We start from the raw sequence: 19532 nt of genomic DNA on the forward strand, positions 1-19532 counted from the left end.
TCAGCCGGTTGTTTATCAGCATGATGTTGGCAGTCACGACCAGTCAGCAGAGCAGAGCGGCTGCTCTGTCGACATGACATCAGCAGAAGCCAGTGAATTGCCGGAAGAAGTGGTCTGAGACTGCTCTGTGCCAGCAGAGATCAGCACTGGGCACAACAGGCAGGTACTTAGCAACTATCCGCCTGTTAGTACTTAGGCACATTTTAAAAAAAATTCCCAGATAACCCCTTTAATGTGTCATTTCACTGTGACTGACAATAGCTTTTTTAAAATATTAGGAAAAGGGAAAAGATTGTTATGTTCTGTAGAGAAACCAGAGTATAGAGCCAGGAGGGGTCTTAAAGCTTAAAGAGGTTGTCCACTACTAGAACAACCCATTCTTAAACTAAATGTTATGCCTCGATAAAATAGTAAAGCCTATACTCACCTCCCGTGCCGCTCCATTCCAGCGGTGTTGGTACTCGCAGTCCTGGGGCTGTGATCCAGTGGAATGACACTTCATGCCTGGCGCCCAATCAGCACTGGCGTCACTATCAACGCCTTCAGAGAAACTGAACATGAGGAAGAAGTCCGGGCTACAGCTGATCCCTGGCTTCTTCTACATGTCCAATTTGTTCGAAGGTGGAGACAGTGACACCAGCGCTGATTGGGTGCCAGCATCACGTGTCACAACACGGCATCACAGCCCCGGAGAGAGCGAGCGCCGACACAGCGGGAATGCAGCTGGCACGGGAGGTGTAGGCTTTATTATTTTATCGGGGCTGAACATTTAGCTTAAGAAGGGGTTGTCCTCGTAGAATCTTAATGATTCTAGTGAGTTGCCTATTATGCTTCCACAGCTTGCAACAGTACATGACCACTCGGAATGTTATCAGGCAAAGCTAACCAGATGTTGGAATGTGCCCAATGTCATTCAATAAGTAATGATTAACTTAGTGATTCCGATGCGGTTCATAAAATATAATGCTAGTTGCTCGCAGTTGTGCCTTTTCACTGTATACCTCAAACTAGTATTACAACAATAGATACTGTACTTGAATATACTGAATATGCATTGTTCCATAATGGTATTATTTTTTCTTTCCTCCTACATTATCAATAAAACACTATTATGACTTGGGGTAATCCAAAACCTTTCAGGTTTTCTTTTTTATATACGGTATATTTATGCCTTTATGATTATACATTTGTGCTCTGAGATTTTCCAATAATCAACTAGGTTGCGTGGCTTCTGGCTTCAGTAATCAGTTCACCAGGCTCAGTCCTCTGTGTGTAACTAGCCAAGGAGAAGATTTATTTCTTCTCCTATCACAGTCCTTGTTCCATCTCTGGTATGTGTGCTTATGATACAGCTCCTTTGTTAGATGAGATACAGATCTTGGGAGCTTTGTTTCTTCAGACTTCAGACAGTCCTGACACTTGACTATGTTGGGTTGATATTTTAATTACCTGACTAGGGACATTTTATTACATTCTCAGAAAACCTGTTTAAGGAGCAAGGACACAAGCACATTTAGCTTCAGTTGATTGATGGAGCCTAAGGGCTCATTCAGATGTCAGTTTTTCTCATACAAGTCCTGTTTGTATTTTCCATGGATAGCACTCGTACCTACGATAGTCTGCAAGGTTGTTGAAGTGTCTGAGTATGTTTGCCAACCGAGTGGTCAGCACAAAATTTATAGACATGTCTTTGAGTAGACTCACCATTACAAATCTATGAGTCTGTGAAATAAATGTGATAACACTTGGATGTCATCTGTGTGCAGTTCATTTTTCACTAACTATTCAGTATGAGAAGGTTAAGAAAATGTCGTTAATTTTGTTTTTCATTCTTGAAAAAGTGATGAAATTCTGACCAAAATATGATGGTTAAAACTGACACCGAACAAACTGATGAAACTCTGATAAAAAAACATTGATGAAATGTCTGAATGAGCTTGTACAGCAGTACAGAGGCAATGTGGCTGTATACTAAGGAGCAAACTGCATTGTGTGTACTGCTGTACAGGCTCCATGTGATTGTGCTTATGGCCTTATGCTTAGTGTGTAGGGGGCGTAGGTAGTAGTCATACCCCAATCCATCAGGCACTAAAACAATATATCAGTTTTTCTAGGAGTGTTCCTTTAAAGGGTTTATCCAGTACTATTTAATTTTTCTTTTTTACTATGAGCCCTCACAGACCGCTCCTGCTGGCAAATCAGTGGCTTCTGCTGACGTCACGTTGACCGATCAACAGCTTCTCTGCAGCTCTGCTCTGTTAACAGGGTGCGACTGCCAATGTCATGCTGATTGACAACTGTCTCCTCACTGCCTAACTATGGGGAGGCGGCTGTCAATCAGCATGATGTCAGCAGTCACGCTGTATTGACAGAGCAGCCCGGGAGAAGAAAAGCTTCTCTGCTGACATGAAGCCGGTGAATTGCCGTCAGGAGCAGTCGATGATCACTGTGAGCTGGCGCCGGGTACAACAGGCAGGTAGATGCATCTTTTAGCAACTACCTCCCTGTTAGTTTTTAGGCATGTAGTAAAAAAAGTCCTGGATAAACTCTTTAAATACTAAAAATAAAACTTATTTAACTGTTGTTACTAGGAGTGAATTCATTCATCGTAAAAAGGCTGTTCTTACCATATTTCTGCAAAACTCTAATAGTCAGCTCGGTGGCAATTTCGACTGGCAGAATGGAACTTTTGCAGGCTTGCCAGAACAGGATAATTATTCCAATACACACATAGACTGAGCCTGTGTTTCTGCAAATATCAGGCCGCCATGTTCAGACAAGAGAAGAACATTCCTTACTGTTCACATGACTGGAATTCTTTGAAGTATGGCTACTGATAAGCAGCTCGCTCCCACCGCCAGCTGGGAATGAAGAACTCATTCAGTGCTTTCATTCAGCTGGAAACCTCTCCTCTGTGTAACTGAACCCACCGGGGTGTCTAGGTCCCACATTCATTCTGACTGTGGCAGACATATAATTATATAACAGCAGAGCAATGGAAACCATGCGTACAAATGACTTACCGTACTAAACAAGCACATGTAGAAATGTCATAGTATATGTAATTGCATACAATTTTCCATTAACTGCGAATACCTTCTCTTGAACAAAATTATATGAAAATACTGTCTCTCCAAACTACAACGTGTTAGATGAGGCACTAACATAAAAAAAAAAAACAGACGAAAATATAGCAATCATGAAAAAAAAAAAAAAAAAGCAACTTAAAAGAAATCATTGTTTGCTGTGAGTTTCACATGCCTAAAAGCACAATAAAGTCAGCGATAGACAAGCCACTCTCCCTTCACCAACATGACTTCACTTAAAAATTGTAACAGAAAAGAAAAAAAAAAAATGTGGATGAAAAATAATAGAAAATGTCCAAAAAAAAACCCTTCGACCATTTAAAGCCTTAATTTTTGGTTTAACAATGCAGCATCCTACCCAATAAATTTTGTCCCTTGAGGCCCAAGCTGCAGGATTCGGCTAATCAAGCTCTCTCCCTCGTTTAGAGGGGGGGAATTAGTAGGAAGATGCAGTTTACTGAATAACATCCATGCAGCAAGAAGAGAAATAAGAAGGGGAAATTAGGATTGGGGAGGCCACTCCAGACAATAATTGCCGGTTTTATGCCACTAGTAATGAACGAATGTCCTCGTGTAAGGTGTTTTTGGTGCTTACTCGGGTGCTAACCGAGTGACTTCGGCGTGCTCGAAAAATATGTTCCGAGTCCTTGCGGTAGCTTGTCTCGCAGCTGTTCGACATCCGCAACATATGCAGGGATTGCCTAATCCATGCATGTGTTGCGATTGTGTAGTAGCGGTGAGACATGAAGGCGCAGGGACTCAAGCACGCCGAAGACACTCGGTTAGCACCCGAGCATGCTCTGATAACACCGTACCCGAGCACGTTCGCTCATCACTATATGCCACAAGTCTGGTGTCCGCTTTGGAAAATAAAGTAAAGTTCTGCATGCAGTCTAAGGAGAGGGCATTCATGGACCTAGTGGTCAATAGCATAAAGCATATGCATTGACAGCCCGCGTACAATCACTGGAAGTTCTAAGAATTTGCATTACAGACACAAAGCAACCACATCAAAATGTGAGAAGTTCTGTAATGCAGCGTTTCAGAACAGTAGAAGCAATCTGGGTTTTAAGGTCTAGTCCATACCATGAGGTTTGCTGCCTGCCATGAAGATGGATAATACAGCAATGTCACCGGTATGATTGCTTGCAAAATAGAATATGGCACTTACACTAACATTATCGTTTCGGTCGGCTTCACTGCCAACTAATGGTGAAGTATCTGAATTATTTAATAATGAAATATTCATTATTAATCTGATATGGCTTTCATGTCTTTGTGATATGAGAAGATGTAATCTTTATTTTAAATAAGTAAAAACGAAAAAAAGACACAGGCTGTATGAAATAGCGGACTTTAGTCAGTATCACACATTGCAAGGTTGTTTGTGCTTTTTTTTTTTTTAACCATAAATGCATAATTAGTCACTTTAAATGGGCGCTATCATCAGTGACATAATTATGCTGGCCTGTCATGCAAAAAATAAATGATGAAATATTGTAGTTTTCACATTGGCCAATGGATGTCAGCACAACAGGCTAGTTAAGTTAAAAATCTCGTTTTACAGCCTACAGTAAATGTGAATGTCAGAGTCTTCGGTAGTCAAAGAGTTGAAGAGGTTATCTGGTCAGAGGATACTGGTGACGGGATAGATCATCAATATTAGATTGGTGGAGAGATCGACATCTGGCAAACCAAGTCATCCGCTCTTACGAGCTTTGGCGTTTGCCGGATGTAAACAGGTGAAACAAAGTTGCAAAGCGTGGAGCGTAGTGTAGGGCTGCTGCTGAGTGCTGCAGAACATCTCTTATTCTCTTGAATAGGAGTTGTTGTGATGGACACGGCAGCAGCCACTACACATTAAATGGAACTTTGTTCCATCTGTTTACATTTGGCCACCGGCAGAGCAAAAAAACGCTAATCAGTAGGGGACCTATGGATAGATCATCAATATTCTCTGACCGGAAAACCCCTTTAAGGACTTCATACACATGGTAAAAACAGCCCAAACAATTGTTGAATCAGTGTTCAGTGTAAATGTGCAGTCGTCAAAGGATCGGGTATAATTTGTTTGTACATCGTTGATTGACACATCTATGTTGACCTACAAATTGAGATTTGTTGGCAGCACCTCTGTAAGCAGGCATGTTTATCTGACCATGTGAAAGGACACTTAAACGGGGAGTCCAGTTTTTTTACAAACGTCTTCTGTCATTCTAGGAGAATCCTCACATTATGCACAATGCGCACTGGGAGGATTCTCCAATGCCAGTAGTAAGACCCGAGCCATCATGCGACCAGAAGTATGTGATATGAATACTCCCAGCCACGTTCCGAAGAGATGTGTACAACCTCGCTCAATTTGGTGTTGAGTGAGGCCATGCACAGCTAGTTGGAATGTGGCTGGAGGTACGTTCCCGCAGCTCCCCCTGATATTGATCAGTTCAGCCAAAATTCTAATGTGTAAATGGGGACTTCGTCGTGGGAGATGTCGATCAAGCATGTCCAATGTCTGTCTGCAGTTTTGTCATAGAGAACACTGGAGCACTCAGCTGAACTAGCACGCCTGTACATGGGAGAGATGGCCAACATGGCTGTTGGCCAAACGATCGGTCTAAGCATAATTCGGCAGAAAGCCATCTAATGTGTATGGCTGGCTTAAAGAAGCAGGGTTACCAGTAGAGAAGGGACACATAACAGAGTAAAATCCCCCACATTTGAATAACAGTAGCTGAAATTGCTGATATCGATGGGTTCAGCTTCCAGTGTAATGTATATGCCCTGGACAGATGATTGTTGGGGGACTTAAGGACCTGACATGTCTGATTTCAGACAGATGATCCTGATTTCTCCTTAAGATAACCCATCACTAGAGATGTCCATACTGCTTGTCTGGAGCTGAGAGTTTAAAGTTGTCATAGTCAGACTTAGGTCCGTTGTGCTCAGGGCAACTTGTAATCTCTCAACAGTGAGATCAGGTTGTCTCTCACTGTATGTATCACACAGGGGTAACCTGCCTGTTCTGAGCTACGCCTGTGTGAGACATATAGTGACAGCTTGGTCTGATCTCACTGCAGTGTAATTACAAGTTGAGCTGAGCACAACAGACATATATGTGTTATGTACTGCTTATGGATGTACATTAAAGTCATTTCCTTTTCTGCCTTTATCCAAAGTTGAGTGCCAAGTTTATTTCTATAAATGTGTTACTGACACCTTTGTACTTTCAGCTCTAGGTGTTTGTGTGTGTGGGGGGTGGTGGTGGAAGGTAGACATACAGCAGAGGTGTTTGTGCTATGAGAGGATGAGAGCTGATAGAAGTGTTTGTAATCTGACACAGCTAAACTCAGCTGTGCAGCCTCTCTCGACACTGACTGACGGGACCTTATCTGAATAGTTTTAGTGATCTGTGCTTTTACTCTCTGTATTTTCTAATCATGCAGGGAGTTAGACCAGGAGATCAGGGCTGTCATTCATATGTCTCACACAATGTGTTTGCGTACTGTATAAAGGAGTAATTCTTCCAGCGGAGAACATAGTGCAAAATTCAAAAGATAATATTTTCTGGAGAGTGCAGTGCCGTCACAGCTGTCTTCTAAACTGATCTGTTGCAGAATGAAAGGTGTAACGGCTTTCTTAAAAAGGTCATAGATGTAAAAAAAATAATCTACATAATAAATACATTATAGTTAATTCAATGGGTAAAGATATGATTTTGGATGTCGATCATTCTGTATGAATGTCACTATGGAATCGGCATGTACATATAGCTTTATCGGATATCATGGTATAAAAACTTATCTTAAACTGCAAATGAAAAGAATAACGTATAAATAAAATGTATAATAAGGTAACTCACCCCAAAAACTGAGCCCCTGCTGGGCCCATTTCAACTAAACGACTTGCCAATCCTTCTCCTTCTACCATTGGTGGTGGTGTTGCTAATTTGTGCCTCTTGACCAGGCGGCAGGTAATACGAGTTGGAGCTGTGCATTTCCTTGGTGGGATAACGATTCTCATGCCATTGTGTCGGCTTCCTCTCATTGAGCCACCACGGGCGTCCACCATGAAGCTTACCAGGAAACTGTTAAAAACAGAACAACAGGTGTCAGTAAAAAAGCGACAAGGAAAAATAAAAGACGATATATATTCAGCTATTCATGCAGTTTCTCTGATTAGCTGTAATAATTAATATTCCAAGCGCCCCAGGAAGATCAATGGTGCAAGTATAATAACTTTGGATAGGTTTATCATGCAAATGCAATATTTGAAGTGCAAAATTCAGTTCTGATTAATTTCTATATATATGTATATCTTTATAAGGTCAAGGCTCCATTTCATAGCTCCAAATTCGCCACATGGACATACAGTTATATGATAAAACTCTAGTTTGCAGCAGGGGGGAGTTCAGGAGCTGGGTGGTCCACCTTTGCCGACAATTGTTTTTTTGTTTTTTTACATAAGTGCATGTATTTTGAGGCTAAAAAAAACAATTCTGCAATTTTATTGTTTATTTTTTTTTAGGTTCTTTTTTTCTTTTACAATGTTCACCAAGTGGAATTACTGACATGTTTCATCAGGTCAACATGATAATTTCTATAGATCTTTTTATTTACACTTTCATACTTTTGTCCGAAAAAATCCATTGAAAAGAAAATCATTTGTATTTGTGTCGCCATATTCTGAGAGCCATAACTTCTTACTTTTCCATCGAAGGAGCTCTGTGGGGGCTCGTATTTTGCTGGATGAGATGACGTGTTTATTAGTACCATTTTGGGGTACGCACATTTTTTTAATGGTTTTTATTACAATGTTAGGGAGGAAGATGAACGATAACAGCAATTTTGCCCCTTATTTTCATATGGCGTTCACTCTACGGCATAACTAATGTGACATTTTTACAGGCAGGATCGTTACGAACATGGCAATACCAATTATATGCTTTTATCATTGTTTGATTTGTTTTTTTTTTTAAATAATAAAGAGATGTCTAAGGGATAAAGGTAACCTTTTTATTAACATTTATACATATATGTAAATAAAAAGTTACATTTATCCCTATATATATATATATATATATATATATATATATATATATATATATATATATATTTTATTTTTTTTTTTTCACTTTTTTTTGTCACTTTTTATATCTAGTTCCTCTTGGGTACTTGAACTTGTTTGATCTTGATCGCTTATGTAAGACACTGCAATACATCAGGCCAACAGGGATTCTATTAGACCCTAATTTGCTGGGTCTAAGAGGAGGACAAAATTGACAGATTTGGGCTCCGTGGACAGCCCCAGTCCACCATGACAACATATTAGTACCCCCATCATCAGGGTAGGGTGGCATTGGTCTGACATAGGGAGCTCGCTCCCTCCCTCATTTTAACCACCTACATGCCGCAGTTGCTTTTGACTGTGGGTAGCAAACAGTTCTCACGTAGTTTCAGCAGGGGCCTGGCTGATGCATCAGCTGATCGGGAGAACAGATGTAATACTTGTTCAGCATGATGAATAAATCCGTTAAGTAGAGCCATGCATACGATTCATACATTGGGCTCAATAATAAAACAGTATGCAGTTAGCTCCCTCTAGTGGTGACTGAAGTCTATGAGAACTTTGCACATTTCATTTAACAGCTGTATGAAAGGGAGCAGGTATATTGGAGCTGTGACCGCTATAAAGATGTTTTATGGAATTAATCAGCACACAATTTAGACTTAAAAAACAATATTCGGTTTAAAGTGAACATTCACGTATTAAAATAAAATCTCTGAACTGGTCCATCCAGACGCAAACTGCAAATTTACATGCATCAGATCAAAACCACTCTAGTTAGTTTCAAATATGTGATAGTTGTAAAATCTGGATGGACGAGGACAGTAATTCTCTATCAGATGCTCTTGGATGTAGCAGCCAATATAGGCACACATTTAAAGAGGACTTATCACCTGTTATAAATATATAACATTTTCTAGCTGATCTGAATGTCACTGATCCTTGCATCTAGTGTCGTACTTCTTTGTTACTGCACCTTCTGAGCTTTTAAGAGATGACCTCCTATTCCCTGTGTGTAAATCTAGTCTTTTTAGCCAAGGGGGTGTGGTCCTCAACTCTCTTCTGTGGGCATCGATTCTGTCCCCTTGGCTAACAAGACTAGATTTACAGAACTGTGGCAAAAGTTTCAGGCAGGTGTGGAAAAAAATGCTGCAAAATAATTATGCTTTCAAACATAGAAGTGTTCATTGTTTATTTTTATGAATTAACAAAATGTAAAGTGAATGAAAAAAAAGTGAAATCTCAATCAAATCAATATTTGGTGTGACCGCACCTTGTGCAAGGTCAGGGATCATAACAAACAAGTGATAATTAACGGATTTGCATTTGTAGGTGGAAACACGCTCATTAACTGAAACAGAAACAGCTGGGTAGGAGGTTTAAAAAAGGGTGAGGAACAGACAAAAACCTGCTAAAAAGGTGAGGTTGTGGAAGACCAAGTATATAAAATGTGCATGCTATTGGAAAGTGAATGTTTTCTGGGTTTTTGTTAAAGAGACTCTTTTTCTATAGCCGTGGCTGCAGTATATGAGCTGCTGCTGAAGCCTTGGGTATATATTATACCGTGAATGTCAGAAGTTTTCCTATTGAGTAAACCTTGGCAAGTCTTCCATCCTGAACATACATTTACTTTGTCCGTCACTGATTAGTGCAGCCGTCCTTGTCATACAATTACGCCAGACACAGTTCTTCTGGCAGCAGTCGGCTCCCGTGACCACAGACAAGCAGCGCCTGTATCAGGCACACAAAGCGCCTTTGATTTAAACCGGTTTGATCAATAAGGGACAGAATGGCCCCACAGGTTATGGGATATCCTCAGGTTTCCCCTAGCATTGTGTAATGTGAATCCTCAGACCCTGCACTGACTGATTCACTAACAATTCTGCATCGATATGACTGCCATATTAAGCAAGAAAAGACCTTTCTAATCAAAACACACTTATAAAATCAGGGTGCACTGTGTTCTGTTAGCACAAGGACTATTCTTACTTCTGAGTCCAGAAATTTAATATTTCTATGTAGAACTTACCAACAATGCAAACTGGATTCCCGTAAAGACAACCCCTGTCCATATCCCATATTAGACCATATAGAGGTCATAGACCACCTCAATGGGACAGAATGGACGCCATGTAATAAAACATTATCTCTACCACACTGAACGTGAACCAAGCTGCAACAAGAACTTCAATGATATATGGCGAGCTTAAAGGGAATCTGCCATCAGATTTTTGCTACCTCATCTGAGAGCAGCATGACGTAGGGGCAGAGACCATGATTCCAGTAATATATCACTTACTGGGCTGCTTACTGCAGTTTTGATACAATCCCTGTTTTCTCTGCTGCCGATCTACCAGTGCTCTGAATGCTGAGCTCTGATTGACCACTGTGTGTACAATGTGCATAGGCAGAAAGCTGCCAATTAGTGATGAGGTTATACAGGGCTCATATATATGGAGGACTACCTGGCAGCAGGTTTGCGAGTCTTCTAGTGAAAATCTGCTGCTGGTAAAGCAGTGATTTCAAGAAAACTACACTAAGGATCCCAGTAAGTGACATATCATTGGAATCAGGGTCTATGTCTCGACATTACAGCGCTGTTTGGTTAGGCTACTTTCACACTAGCGTCGTACGACGCACGTCGCAATCCGTCGTTTTGCAGAAAAAAACGCATCCTGCAAAGTTGTTTGCAGATTGCGTTTTTTCTCCATGGGCTTGTATTAGCGACGCATTGCGACACGTCCCAATCGTCGTGCGACGGTTGCGTCGTGTTGTAGCGGACTGTCGGCACCAAAAAACGTTGCTTGTAACGTTTTTTTGGTGCGTTGTGTCCGCCATTTCCGACCGCGCATGCGCGGCCGGAACTCCGCCCCCTCCTCCCCGCAACTCATAATGGGGCAGCGGATGCGTTGTAATAATGCATCCACAGCCCCCGTTGTGCTGCGTTGGCACAGGATACGTCGGTACGTCGGCCCGACGCACTGCGACGGGCCGACGCTAGTGTGAAAGTAGCCTTAGGCGGCAAAAACCTGGTGACAAATTCCCTTTAAAGACTTGCTAGTAATTGGTGCATGTAAGGCTATGCTCACACTATCTTTAAATAGATGACAAACCCTATTTTAGTACAGCGGGGTCCATGGCAAGCCACAACGCTACTCCACTTGTCTCATGGTTTCCATCATAATTGTGAGAAGAATCAAATCTGTTGAAACCGCCACGTAATGGCTCAGAACTGAGTCTATGAACACAGCCTAAATTCCCAGACTAGCTATCCACACTATTTCCATGCTCGAAGGAGCAGCAGTACCAAGCACAGGCACTACAAAACATACAGAGCTGTGCTTGGCACACAATAACGTGATCTTAATCAGCTGATCACTGGAGGTGATGCTCATGGATCTGATAATAATGTCCTATGGAAAATGTCCCCATACACAATACACAGCTGTTCGTCAGATCATTCAGCCGCCAGCTATTGCCCCCAACTTCTCCATACACAGAAGAGCTCCGTCCAGTGCTCCTATTCCCTCTATGAGAGAGCTGCTGCCACACTGTTTCGGCGGTGGCTTAATTCGCCGAGAATGAAAGGATTGGCAGTCTGAAAACAACTGAGAAAGAGAGGAAGGTGATCCAGATCCTGATCCGACAACTCAAATTGGTGTGATAAAAAACATGAAGTCTTTATTTCGAAGATTAAAAGTACAAAGTGTCAAAAACTCACAAATATGGGAAGTCACTGGTGTTTTTTGAAACCCTGGATATACTTTTAATCTTGGAAATAAAGATTTCATGTTTTTAATCTTACGATTTGAGTTGTGGATCAGAAGCTGGATCATCTTCCTGTCCTTCTCAGTGCGTACTCACGCCGGGCAGTGGTGTGGATCTTGTGCTTCTGTACAGATTGAACTACATCGGTGAGTGAGCTGGCTTTTTTCTTATACCTTATTATAGTCTGAAATCAAGACTTACTGGATCCTTACCTCCCCTTACATCAATTGTCGAGGGAGAGCTGAGAGGTCACCAATTGTCGAGGGAGAGCTGGGAGGTCACCAATTGTCGAGGGAGAGCTGGGAGGTCACCAATTGTCGAGGGAGAGCTGGGAGGTCACCAATTGTCGAGGGAGAGCTGGGAGGTCAACAATTTTCGAGGGAGAGCTGGGAGGTCACCAATTGTCAAGGGAGAGCTGGGAGGTCACCAATTGTCGAGGGAGAGCTGGGAGGCCACCAATTGTCGAGGGAGAGCTGGGAGGTCACCAATTGTCGAGGGAGAGCTGGGAGGTCACCAATTGTCGAAGGAGAGCTGGGAGGTCACCAATTGTCGAAGGAGAGCTGGGAGGTCACCAATTTTCGAGGGAGAGCTGGGAGGTCACCAATTGTCAAGGGAGAGCTGGGAGGTCACCAATTGTCGAGGGAGAGCTGGGAGGTCACCAATTGTCAAGGGAGAGCTGGGAGGTCACCAATTGTCGAAGGAGAGCTGGGAGGTCACCAATTGTCGAGGGAGAGCTGGGAGGTCACCAGTTGTCGAGGGAGAGCTGGGAGGTCACCAATTGTCGAAGGAGAGCTGGGAGGTCACCAATTTTCGAGGGAGAGCTGGGAGGTCACCAATTGTCGAGGGAGAGCTGGGAGGTCACCAACAGTCGAGGGAGAGTTGGGAGGTCACCAATTGTCGAGGGAGAGCAGGGAGGTCACCAATTGTCGAAGGAGAACTGGAAGGTCACCAATTTTCGAGGGAGAGCTGGGAGGTCACCAATTGTCGAGGGAGAGCTGGGAGGTCACCAATTGTTGTGGGAGAGCTGGGAGGTCACCAATTGTCGAAGGAGAGCTGGGAGGTCACCAATTGTCGAGGGAGAGTTGGGAGGTTACCAATTGTCGAGGGAGAGCTGGGAGGTCACCAGTTGTCGAGGGAGAGCTGGGAGGTCACCAATTGTCGAGGGAGAGCTGGGAGGTCACCAATTGTCGAGGGAGAGCTGGGAGGTAACCAATTGTCGAGGGAGAGCTAGGAGGTCAACATAATCATTACACTGTCAATCAAGTTGATATTGGTCTAATGATTACGTGGGCCATAAATATTAAAATCCTGGAAAAACCTTTTAACTCTATGGCTGTGTGAAGGTAAGCAACGCCCATATGACCCAACCATGAGTTTCTATTGCAAATGCCTAGCTCTCTCAGTGCCACCATGTACCGCCTCTGAGGAACTAAGGTGGCACGTTACGGTACAGTATTATATTGTTATTGCCGTGTAATTGTTCTTAGTATAACATTGTACAGCACCACAGAAGATGATGGGGATACATTAATAGATAATTCCAATCTGTGATATATAATTTTGACATTTTTAATATGATAGCAGAAAATAGTAGTGAATTTTATGTTTCTTCACCAATCTAACGCATCAATCAATCTGTAATTCTGTACCAGCATGCTAATCCACCACAGCCACATTAAATAACTGCATTCAATGCATTCTCTATCTTATTGCCCACTTAAAAAAATAAATACAGCAGCGAAAATCCAGTTAGTACTTTTAACACAAATTGGCACAAGCGCACACAAATCAGCATGATCACCTTGCATCATACAGTGGAAGTGAAGAGTAATAGCTGCAAAATAATATGGAAAAGCAAAATGGAAAAATAATCATATAAACAGTTATACACAAGCAAAAAATGTATCAATGTAAAGAACCATATGGGTAGCAAAGGAGAGAAACATGAGTCATCATGAGCGCGCCGCTTTCTTTCTATATAAGGCTCGGGTCACCTCTTCTGAGATAATCTTGCTAATTATGCTAATCACACTCTGATCAGGGTTTGATCAGAGTGTGAGCACAATATGATCCGATTTTCTCGGATGTGGAGAAGTTAAAAAAAAAACAAATTCTCCATCTTCTTCACTTCTCCATTTTGTCAGTCTTTGAAAACCAGACTGCACTCAGATGTCATCCGAGTGTAGTCCAATTTTTTCCACGGACTCATTGAATAGCATGGCCGAGTGTGATCCAAATATTGGATGCAAATAAAGCATGTTGAGATTTTTTCTTCAGACAGAATTTGTCTGCGGAATAAATCGGATATGTGCACGGCCCCATAGGAGAAGATTGGATCGCACATGGACCCAAAATACATTTGTCTGCACAAGCACTTATTGCGGATATACCGCATAGCACCCATCACCTTCCAAATTATGCTCCAGCAAAATGTAGGGGGAATTACAGAGGGTACGGAAAGTAATCAGACCCAGTCTTCTTGGGAATGATGCAACAAGTTTTTCACACCTGGATTTGGGGGTCCTCTGCAATTCTTCCTTGCAGATCCTCTCCAGTTCCATCAGGTTGGATGGTGAAAGTTGGTGGACAGCCATTTTCAGGTCTCTCCAGAGATGCTCAATTGAGTTTAGGTCAGGGTTCTGGCTGGGCCAGTCAAGAATGGTCAGTCACAGAGTTGTTCTGAAGCCACTCCTTTGTTATTTAGCTGTGTGTTTAGGGTCATTATCTTGTTGGAAGAAGAACCTTCGGCCAAGTCTGAGGTCCAAAGCACTCTGGAAGAGGTTTTCATCCATGATATCTCTGTACTTGGCCGCATTCATGTTTCCTTCAATTGCAACCAATCATCCTGTCCCTGCAACTGAAAAACATCCCCATAGCATGATGCAGCCACCACCATGTTTCACTGTTGGGATTGTATTGGGCAGGTGATGAGCAGTGCCTTGTTTTCTCCACACATACTGCTTAGAATTATCACCAAAAACGTCTATCTTCGTCTCATCAGACCAGATAATCCTATGTCTCATAGTCTGGGAGTCCTTCATGTGTTTTTTTAGCAAATTGTATGTGGGCTTTCATATGTCTTGCACTGAGGAGAGGCTTCTGTCGGGTCATTCTGCCTTATTTACTTAACTATATACGAGTTGGCGACTCTGGGTTCAGCACCTGTTCACACTGAGTCTATGTTTGGATGTGCCGGTCAGGTTTTTGAAATGTATTCTTTAGCCTTCTGATCGTGCACTCCGCCTCCTAGCTTCAGGTGTTTTAATTACAGCAGGTCCAATACCCCTCCACAGAGAGAGAGAATTTTAGTCTAAGAAGAGGTTTCACATGCACCCATTCAGATGGAGACGTTTATTCTCAGCGAGGAAGGCAAGCGTAGGACCTCGTATAAGAGAGATGCCGTAAAGGGGCTACCAGGTACACATAAAATTGGCCATTTTTATGCGCTAAAAGCTCTCATTTTTCATATTTCTAGTGCAGTAATGCAGTTCAAATTTCGTGTTTTCAAGTTTGCATGTTTTAGCGCTGCAGTGTGCTGCCTTATTTACTTAACTATATACGAGTTGGCGACTCTGGGTTCAGCACCTGTTCACACTTAGTCTATGTTTGGATGTGCAGGTCAGGTTTTTGAAATGTATTCTGCCATAACAGCCCGACTGGTGGAGGGCTGCAGTGATAGTCGACTTTGTGGAACTTTCTCCCATCTCCCTACTGCATCTCTAGAGCTCAGCCACAGTGATCTTGGGGTTCTTCTTTACCTCTTTCACCAAGGTTCTTCTCCCACAATTGCTCAGTTTGGCTGGATGGCCAGGTCTAGAAAGACTTCTGTTGGTCCCAAACTTCTTCCATTTAAGGATTATGGAGGCCACTGTGCTCTTAGGAACCTTGAGTACTGAAGAAATTCTTTTGTAACCTTGGCCAGATCTGTACCTTGCCACAATTCTGTCTCTGAGCTCCTTGGTCAGTTTCTTTGATCTCATGATTCTCATTTAGTCTGACATGCACTGTGAGCGGTGAGGTCTTATATAGACAGGTGTGTGTCTTTCCAAATCAAGTCCTATCAGTTTAATTAAACACAGCTGGGCTCCAATGAAGGAGTAGAACCATCTCAAGGAGGATCACAAGGAAATGGACAGCATGTGACTTAAATAAGAGTGTCTGAGCAAAGGGTCAGAATACTTATGACCATGTGATATTTCAGTTTTTCTTTTTTAATACATTTACAAAAATATCTACATTTCAGTTTTTTTCAGTCAAGATGGGGAGCAGAGTGTACATTAATGAGTAAAAAAATTAACTTTTTTAAATTTACCAAATGGCTGCAATGAAACAAAGAGTGAAAAATTTAAAGGGGTCTGAATACGTTCCGTACTCACTGTATATACAGATACATTTATATATTCACAGTGTATATGTATATATATATATATATATATATATATATATATATATATATATCTATTGTAGCGTGGCTAAAGGTTGTATAGTCGACGGGAGGTATGTATCACAGAGAAGGCTTGTTGCTGTGATGTAACCCGGAGTGTTTTCTTTAGTACACATAAAGCAATTAGGAATTGTTTAGGATATTTGGGTCCGGGTTACGGGTAGCTATGAGAGATGGGAGGGTCTGGCTACCCATATACCTCACCCGTGGGTAAGGGGCATAACCATGCCTGTCTATGTTTGTTTCAGGACCTGTGCTGATGTCATAACCACATGTCTAATCATGTGACATTACCTCACCAATGGGTGTGGTTTCAGGCTACATAATGGAGGTGTGTAGCACATGGTGTGAGAGTGTTTGGGAGTCTGCCAATGTGGACAGACTTCCATGTGTCCAGGCTGAACACTACAGAGTGGTCTGTGGCTGCAGATAGAGCCTGAGTGCAGGACGTTGCACAGCCTGTGTTCCCACAGGCCTGAGAAGAGCAGAGCTTTTCTATGGACTTTTATGCTATGTCGGCCTGATGTACGGACTGTTTTCCTTTCTGTTCCTGTCTTGCTGGTTTATGGAGCAAATAAGCCCACATGGACATTAAAGAGAATGTGCCTCCTGTTTCCTCCTACGCACCTGAGCGGGTACAACGTTACTATATATATATATATATATATATATATATATATATATATATATATATACACATACACATATATATATACACATACACATATATATATATACACATACACATATATATAAAACTGCAGGCAATTTTGTATTTCCCACCATTGAATAGCTGATCCTTCAGGAGACTGAAGCTGCTTACTGCTATACAGCAGTATAACCTGACTATGAATTCTATATAATTCTGTTAACATCTTGTGTAAACATATGTACAGTAGAAGGAAAATGTCTTGAGGATCTACCAATGAATATATCTGACTAAAGGTAACATTCTACTCCATAATATGGGCATATAATGCGATACAGTGGGGCAAAAAAGTATTTAGTCAGTCAGCAATAGTGCAAGTTCCACCACTTAAAAAGATGAGAGGCGTCTGTAATTTACATCATAGGTAGACCTCAACTATGGGAGACAAACTGAGAAAAAAAAATCCAGAAAATCACATTGTCTGTTTTTTTAACAATGTATTTGCATATTATGGTGGAAAATAAGTATTTGGTCAGAAACAAAATTTCATCTCAATACTTTGTAATATATCCTTTGTTGGCAATGACAGAGGTCAAACGTTTTCTGTAAGTCTTCACAAGGTTGCCACACACTGTTGTTGGTATGTTGGCCCATTCCTCCATGCAGATCTCCTCTAGAGCAGTGATGTTTTTGGCTTTTCGCTTGGCAACACGGACTTTCAACTCCCTCCAAAGGTTTTCTATAGGGTTGAGATCTGGAGACTGGCTAGGCCACTCCAGGACCTTGAAATGCTTCTTACGAAGCCACTCCTTCGTTGCCCTGGCGGTGTGCTTTGGATCATTGTCATGTTGAAAGACCCAGCCACGTTTCATCTTCAATGCCCTTGCTGATGGAAGGAGGTTTGCACTCAAAATCTCACGATACATGGCCCCATTCATTCTTTCATGTACCCGGATCAGTCGTCCTGGCCCCTTTGCAGAGAAACAGCCCCAAAGCATGATGTTTCCACCACCATGCTTTACAGTAAGTATGGTGTTTGATGGATGCAACTCAGTATTCTTTTTCCTCCAAACACGACAAGTTGTGTTTCTACCAAACAGTTCCAGTTTGGTTTCATCAGACCATAGGACATTCTCCCAAAACTCCTCTGGATCATCCAAATGCTCTCTAGCAAACTTCAGACGGGCCCGGACATGTACTGGCTTAAGCAGTGGGACACGTCTGGCACTGCAGGATCTGAGTCCATGGTGGCATAGTGTGTTACTTATGGTAGGCCTTGTTACATTGGTCCCAGATCTCTGCAGTTCATTCACTAGGTCCCCCCGCGTGGTTCTGGGATTTTTGCTCACCGTTCTTGTGATCATTCTGACCCCACGGGGTGGGATTTTGCGTGGAGCCCCAGATCGAGGGAGATTATCAGTGGTCTTGTATGTCTTCCATTTTCTAATTATTGCTCCCACTGTTGATTTCTTCACTCCAAGCTGGTTGGCTATTGCAGATTCAGTCTTCCCAGCCTGGTGCAGGGCTACAATTTTGTTTCTGGTGTCCTTTGACAGCTCTTTGGTCTTCACCATAGTGGAGTTTGGAGTCAGACTGTTTGAGGGTGTGCACAGGTGTCTTTTTATACTGATAACAAGTTTAAACAGGTGCCATTACTACAGGTAATGAGTGGAGGAAAGAGGAAACTCTTAAAGAAGAAGTTACATGTCTGTGAGAGCCAGAGATCTTGATTGTTTGTTTCTGACCAAATACTTATTTTCCACCATAATATGCAAATAAATTGTTAAAAAAACAGACAATGTGATTTTCTGGATTTTTTTTTCTCAGTTTGTCTCCCATAGTTGAGGTCTACCTATGATGTAAATTACAGACGCCTCTCATCTTTTTAAGTGGTGGAACTTGCACTATTGCTGACTGACTAAATACTTTTTTGCCCCACTGTATGTCACCCAAAGGCTTCCTTCCAATGTAAAATCATCTTACTCCTTACAGAGTGCTGGCAGAAATTCAGAGATTCCTGGTAAACTTACTCTCCGCTAATTGAGAGCAAATCTAATACAATACTACAAAATCAGCTATTTGGATGATTCTCTTGCAGATTTTGCATATATAATGCAGTGTGATGATATATATATATATGGTCCTATATATAAAAAACAACATTAAAATGTATAGATTATATATGATTTCTACTGCTGCGGCAAAGCAGACACAGAGAAGACTCAGCAATGCTCAGAGGTTAATGTCAGCAAGGGCAGAAATGCTGGGCCATAAACTGCGCCATAAACAGTTAAAAATACATTTTTACTCAATGATTGCCCTGGATCTACTGGCATGCAAAAGCACTTTGCTCACTTTTGACTGTTGTGACTTCTTTTTCTCTCTCAGTTGATAGTCTATCCCCAGGGTCTTCTCTAGCCCATATGGATCCATTGTCAAATGTCACAAAATCTCATAACATGTTGGTTTTTTTTTTCCCCATTTCAAACAATAGACAGGTTCAATTGGCTAAGTTGACAAA

At 41.9% G+C, this 19532-nt stretch overlaps 1 protein-coding gene across 36 annotated transcripts in view; it reads right to left on the reverse strand.

Annotated features, from left to right (window-relative positions):
* Positions 1-19532, reverse strand: part of ANK3 (ankyrin 3) — an 853965-nt gene that overhangs the window by 83731 nt on the left and 750702 nt on the right. For all 36 annotated transcript variants that reach the window (XM_069753584.1, XM_069753587.1, XM_069753586.1 and 33 more), the window contains one exon: positions 6946-7170. In XM_069753584.1, the coding sequence (XP_069609685.1) occupies positions 6946-7170 (225 nt within the window). The remainder of the gene's footprint in view (positions 1-6945; positions 7171-19532) is intronic.

The sequence above is a fragment of the Ranitomeya imitator genome, chromosome 2 (assembly GCF_032444005.1).
Source record: "Ranitomeya imitator isolate aRanImi1 chromosome 2, aRanImi1.pri, whole genome shotgun sequence".
NCBI lineage: Eukaryota > Metazoa > Chordata > Amphibia > Anura > Dendrobatidae > Ranitomeya > Ranitomeya imitator.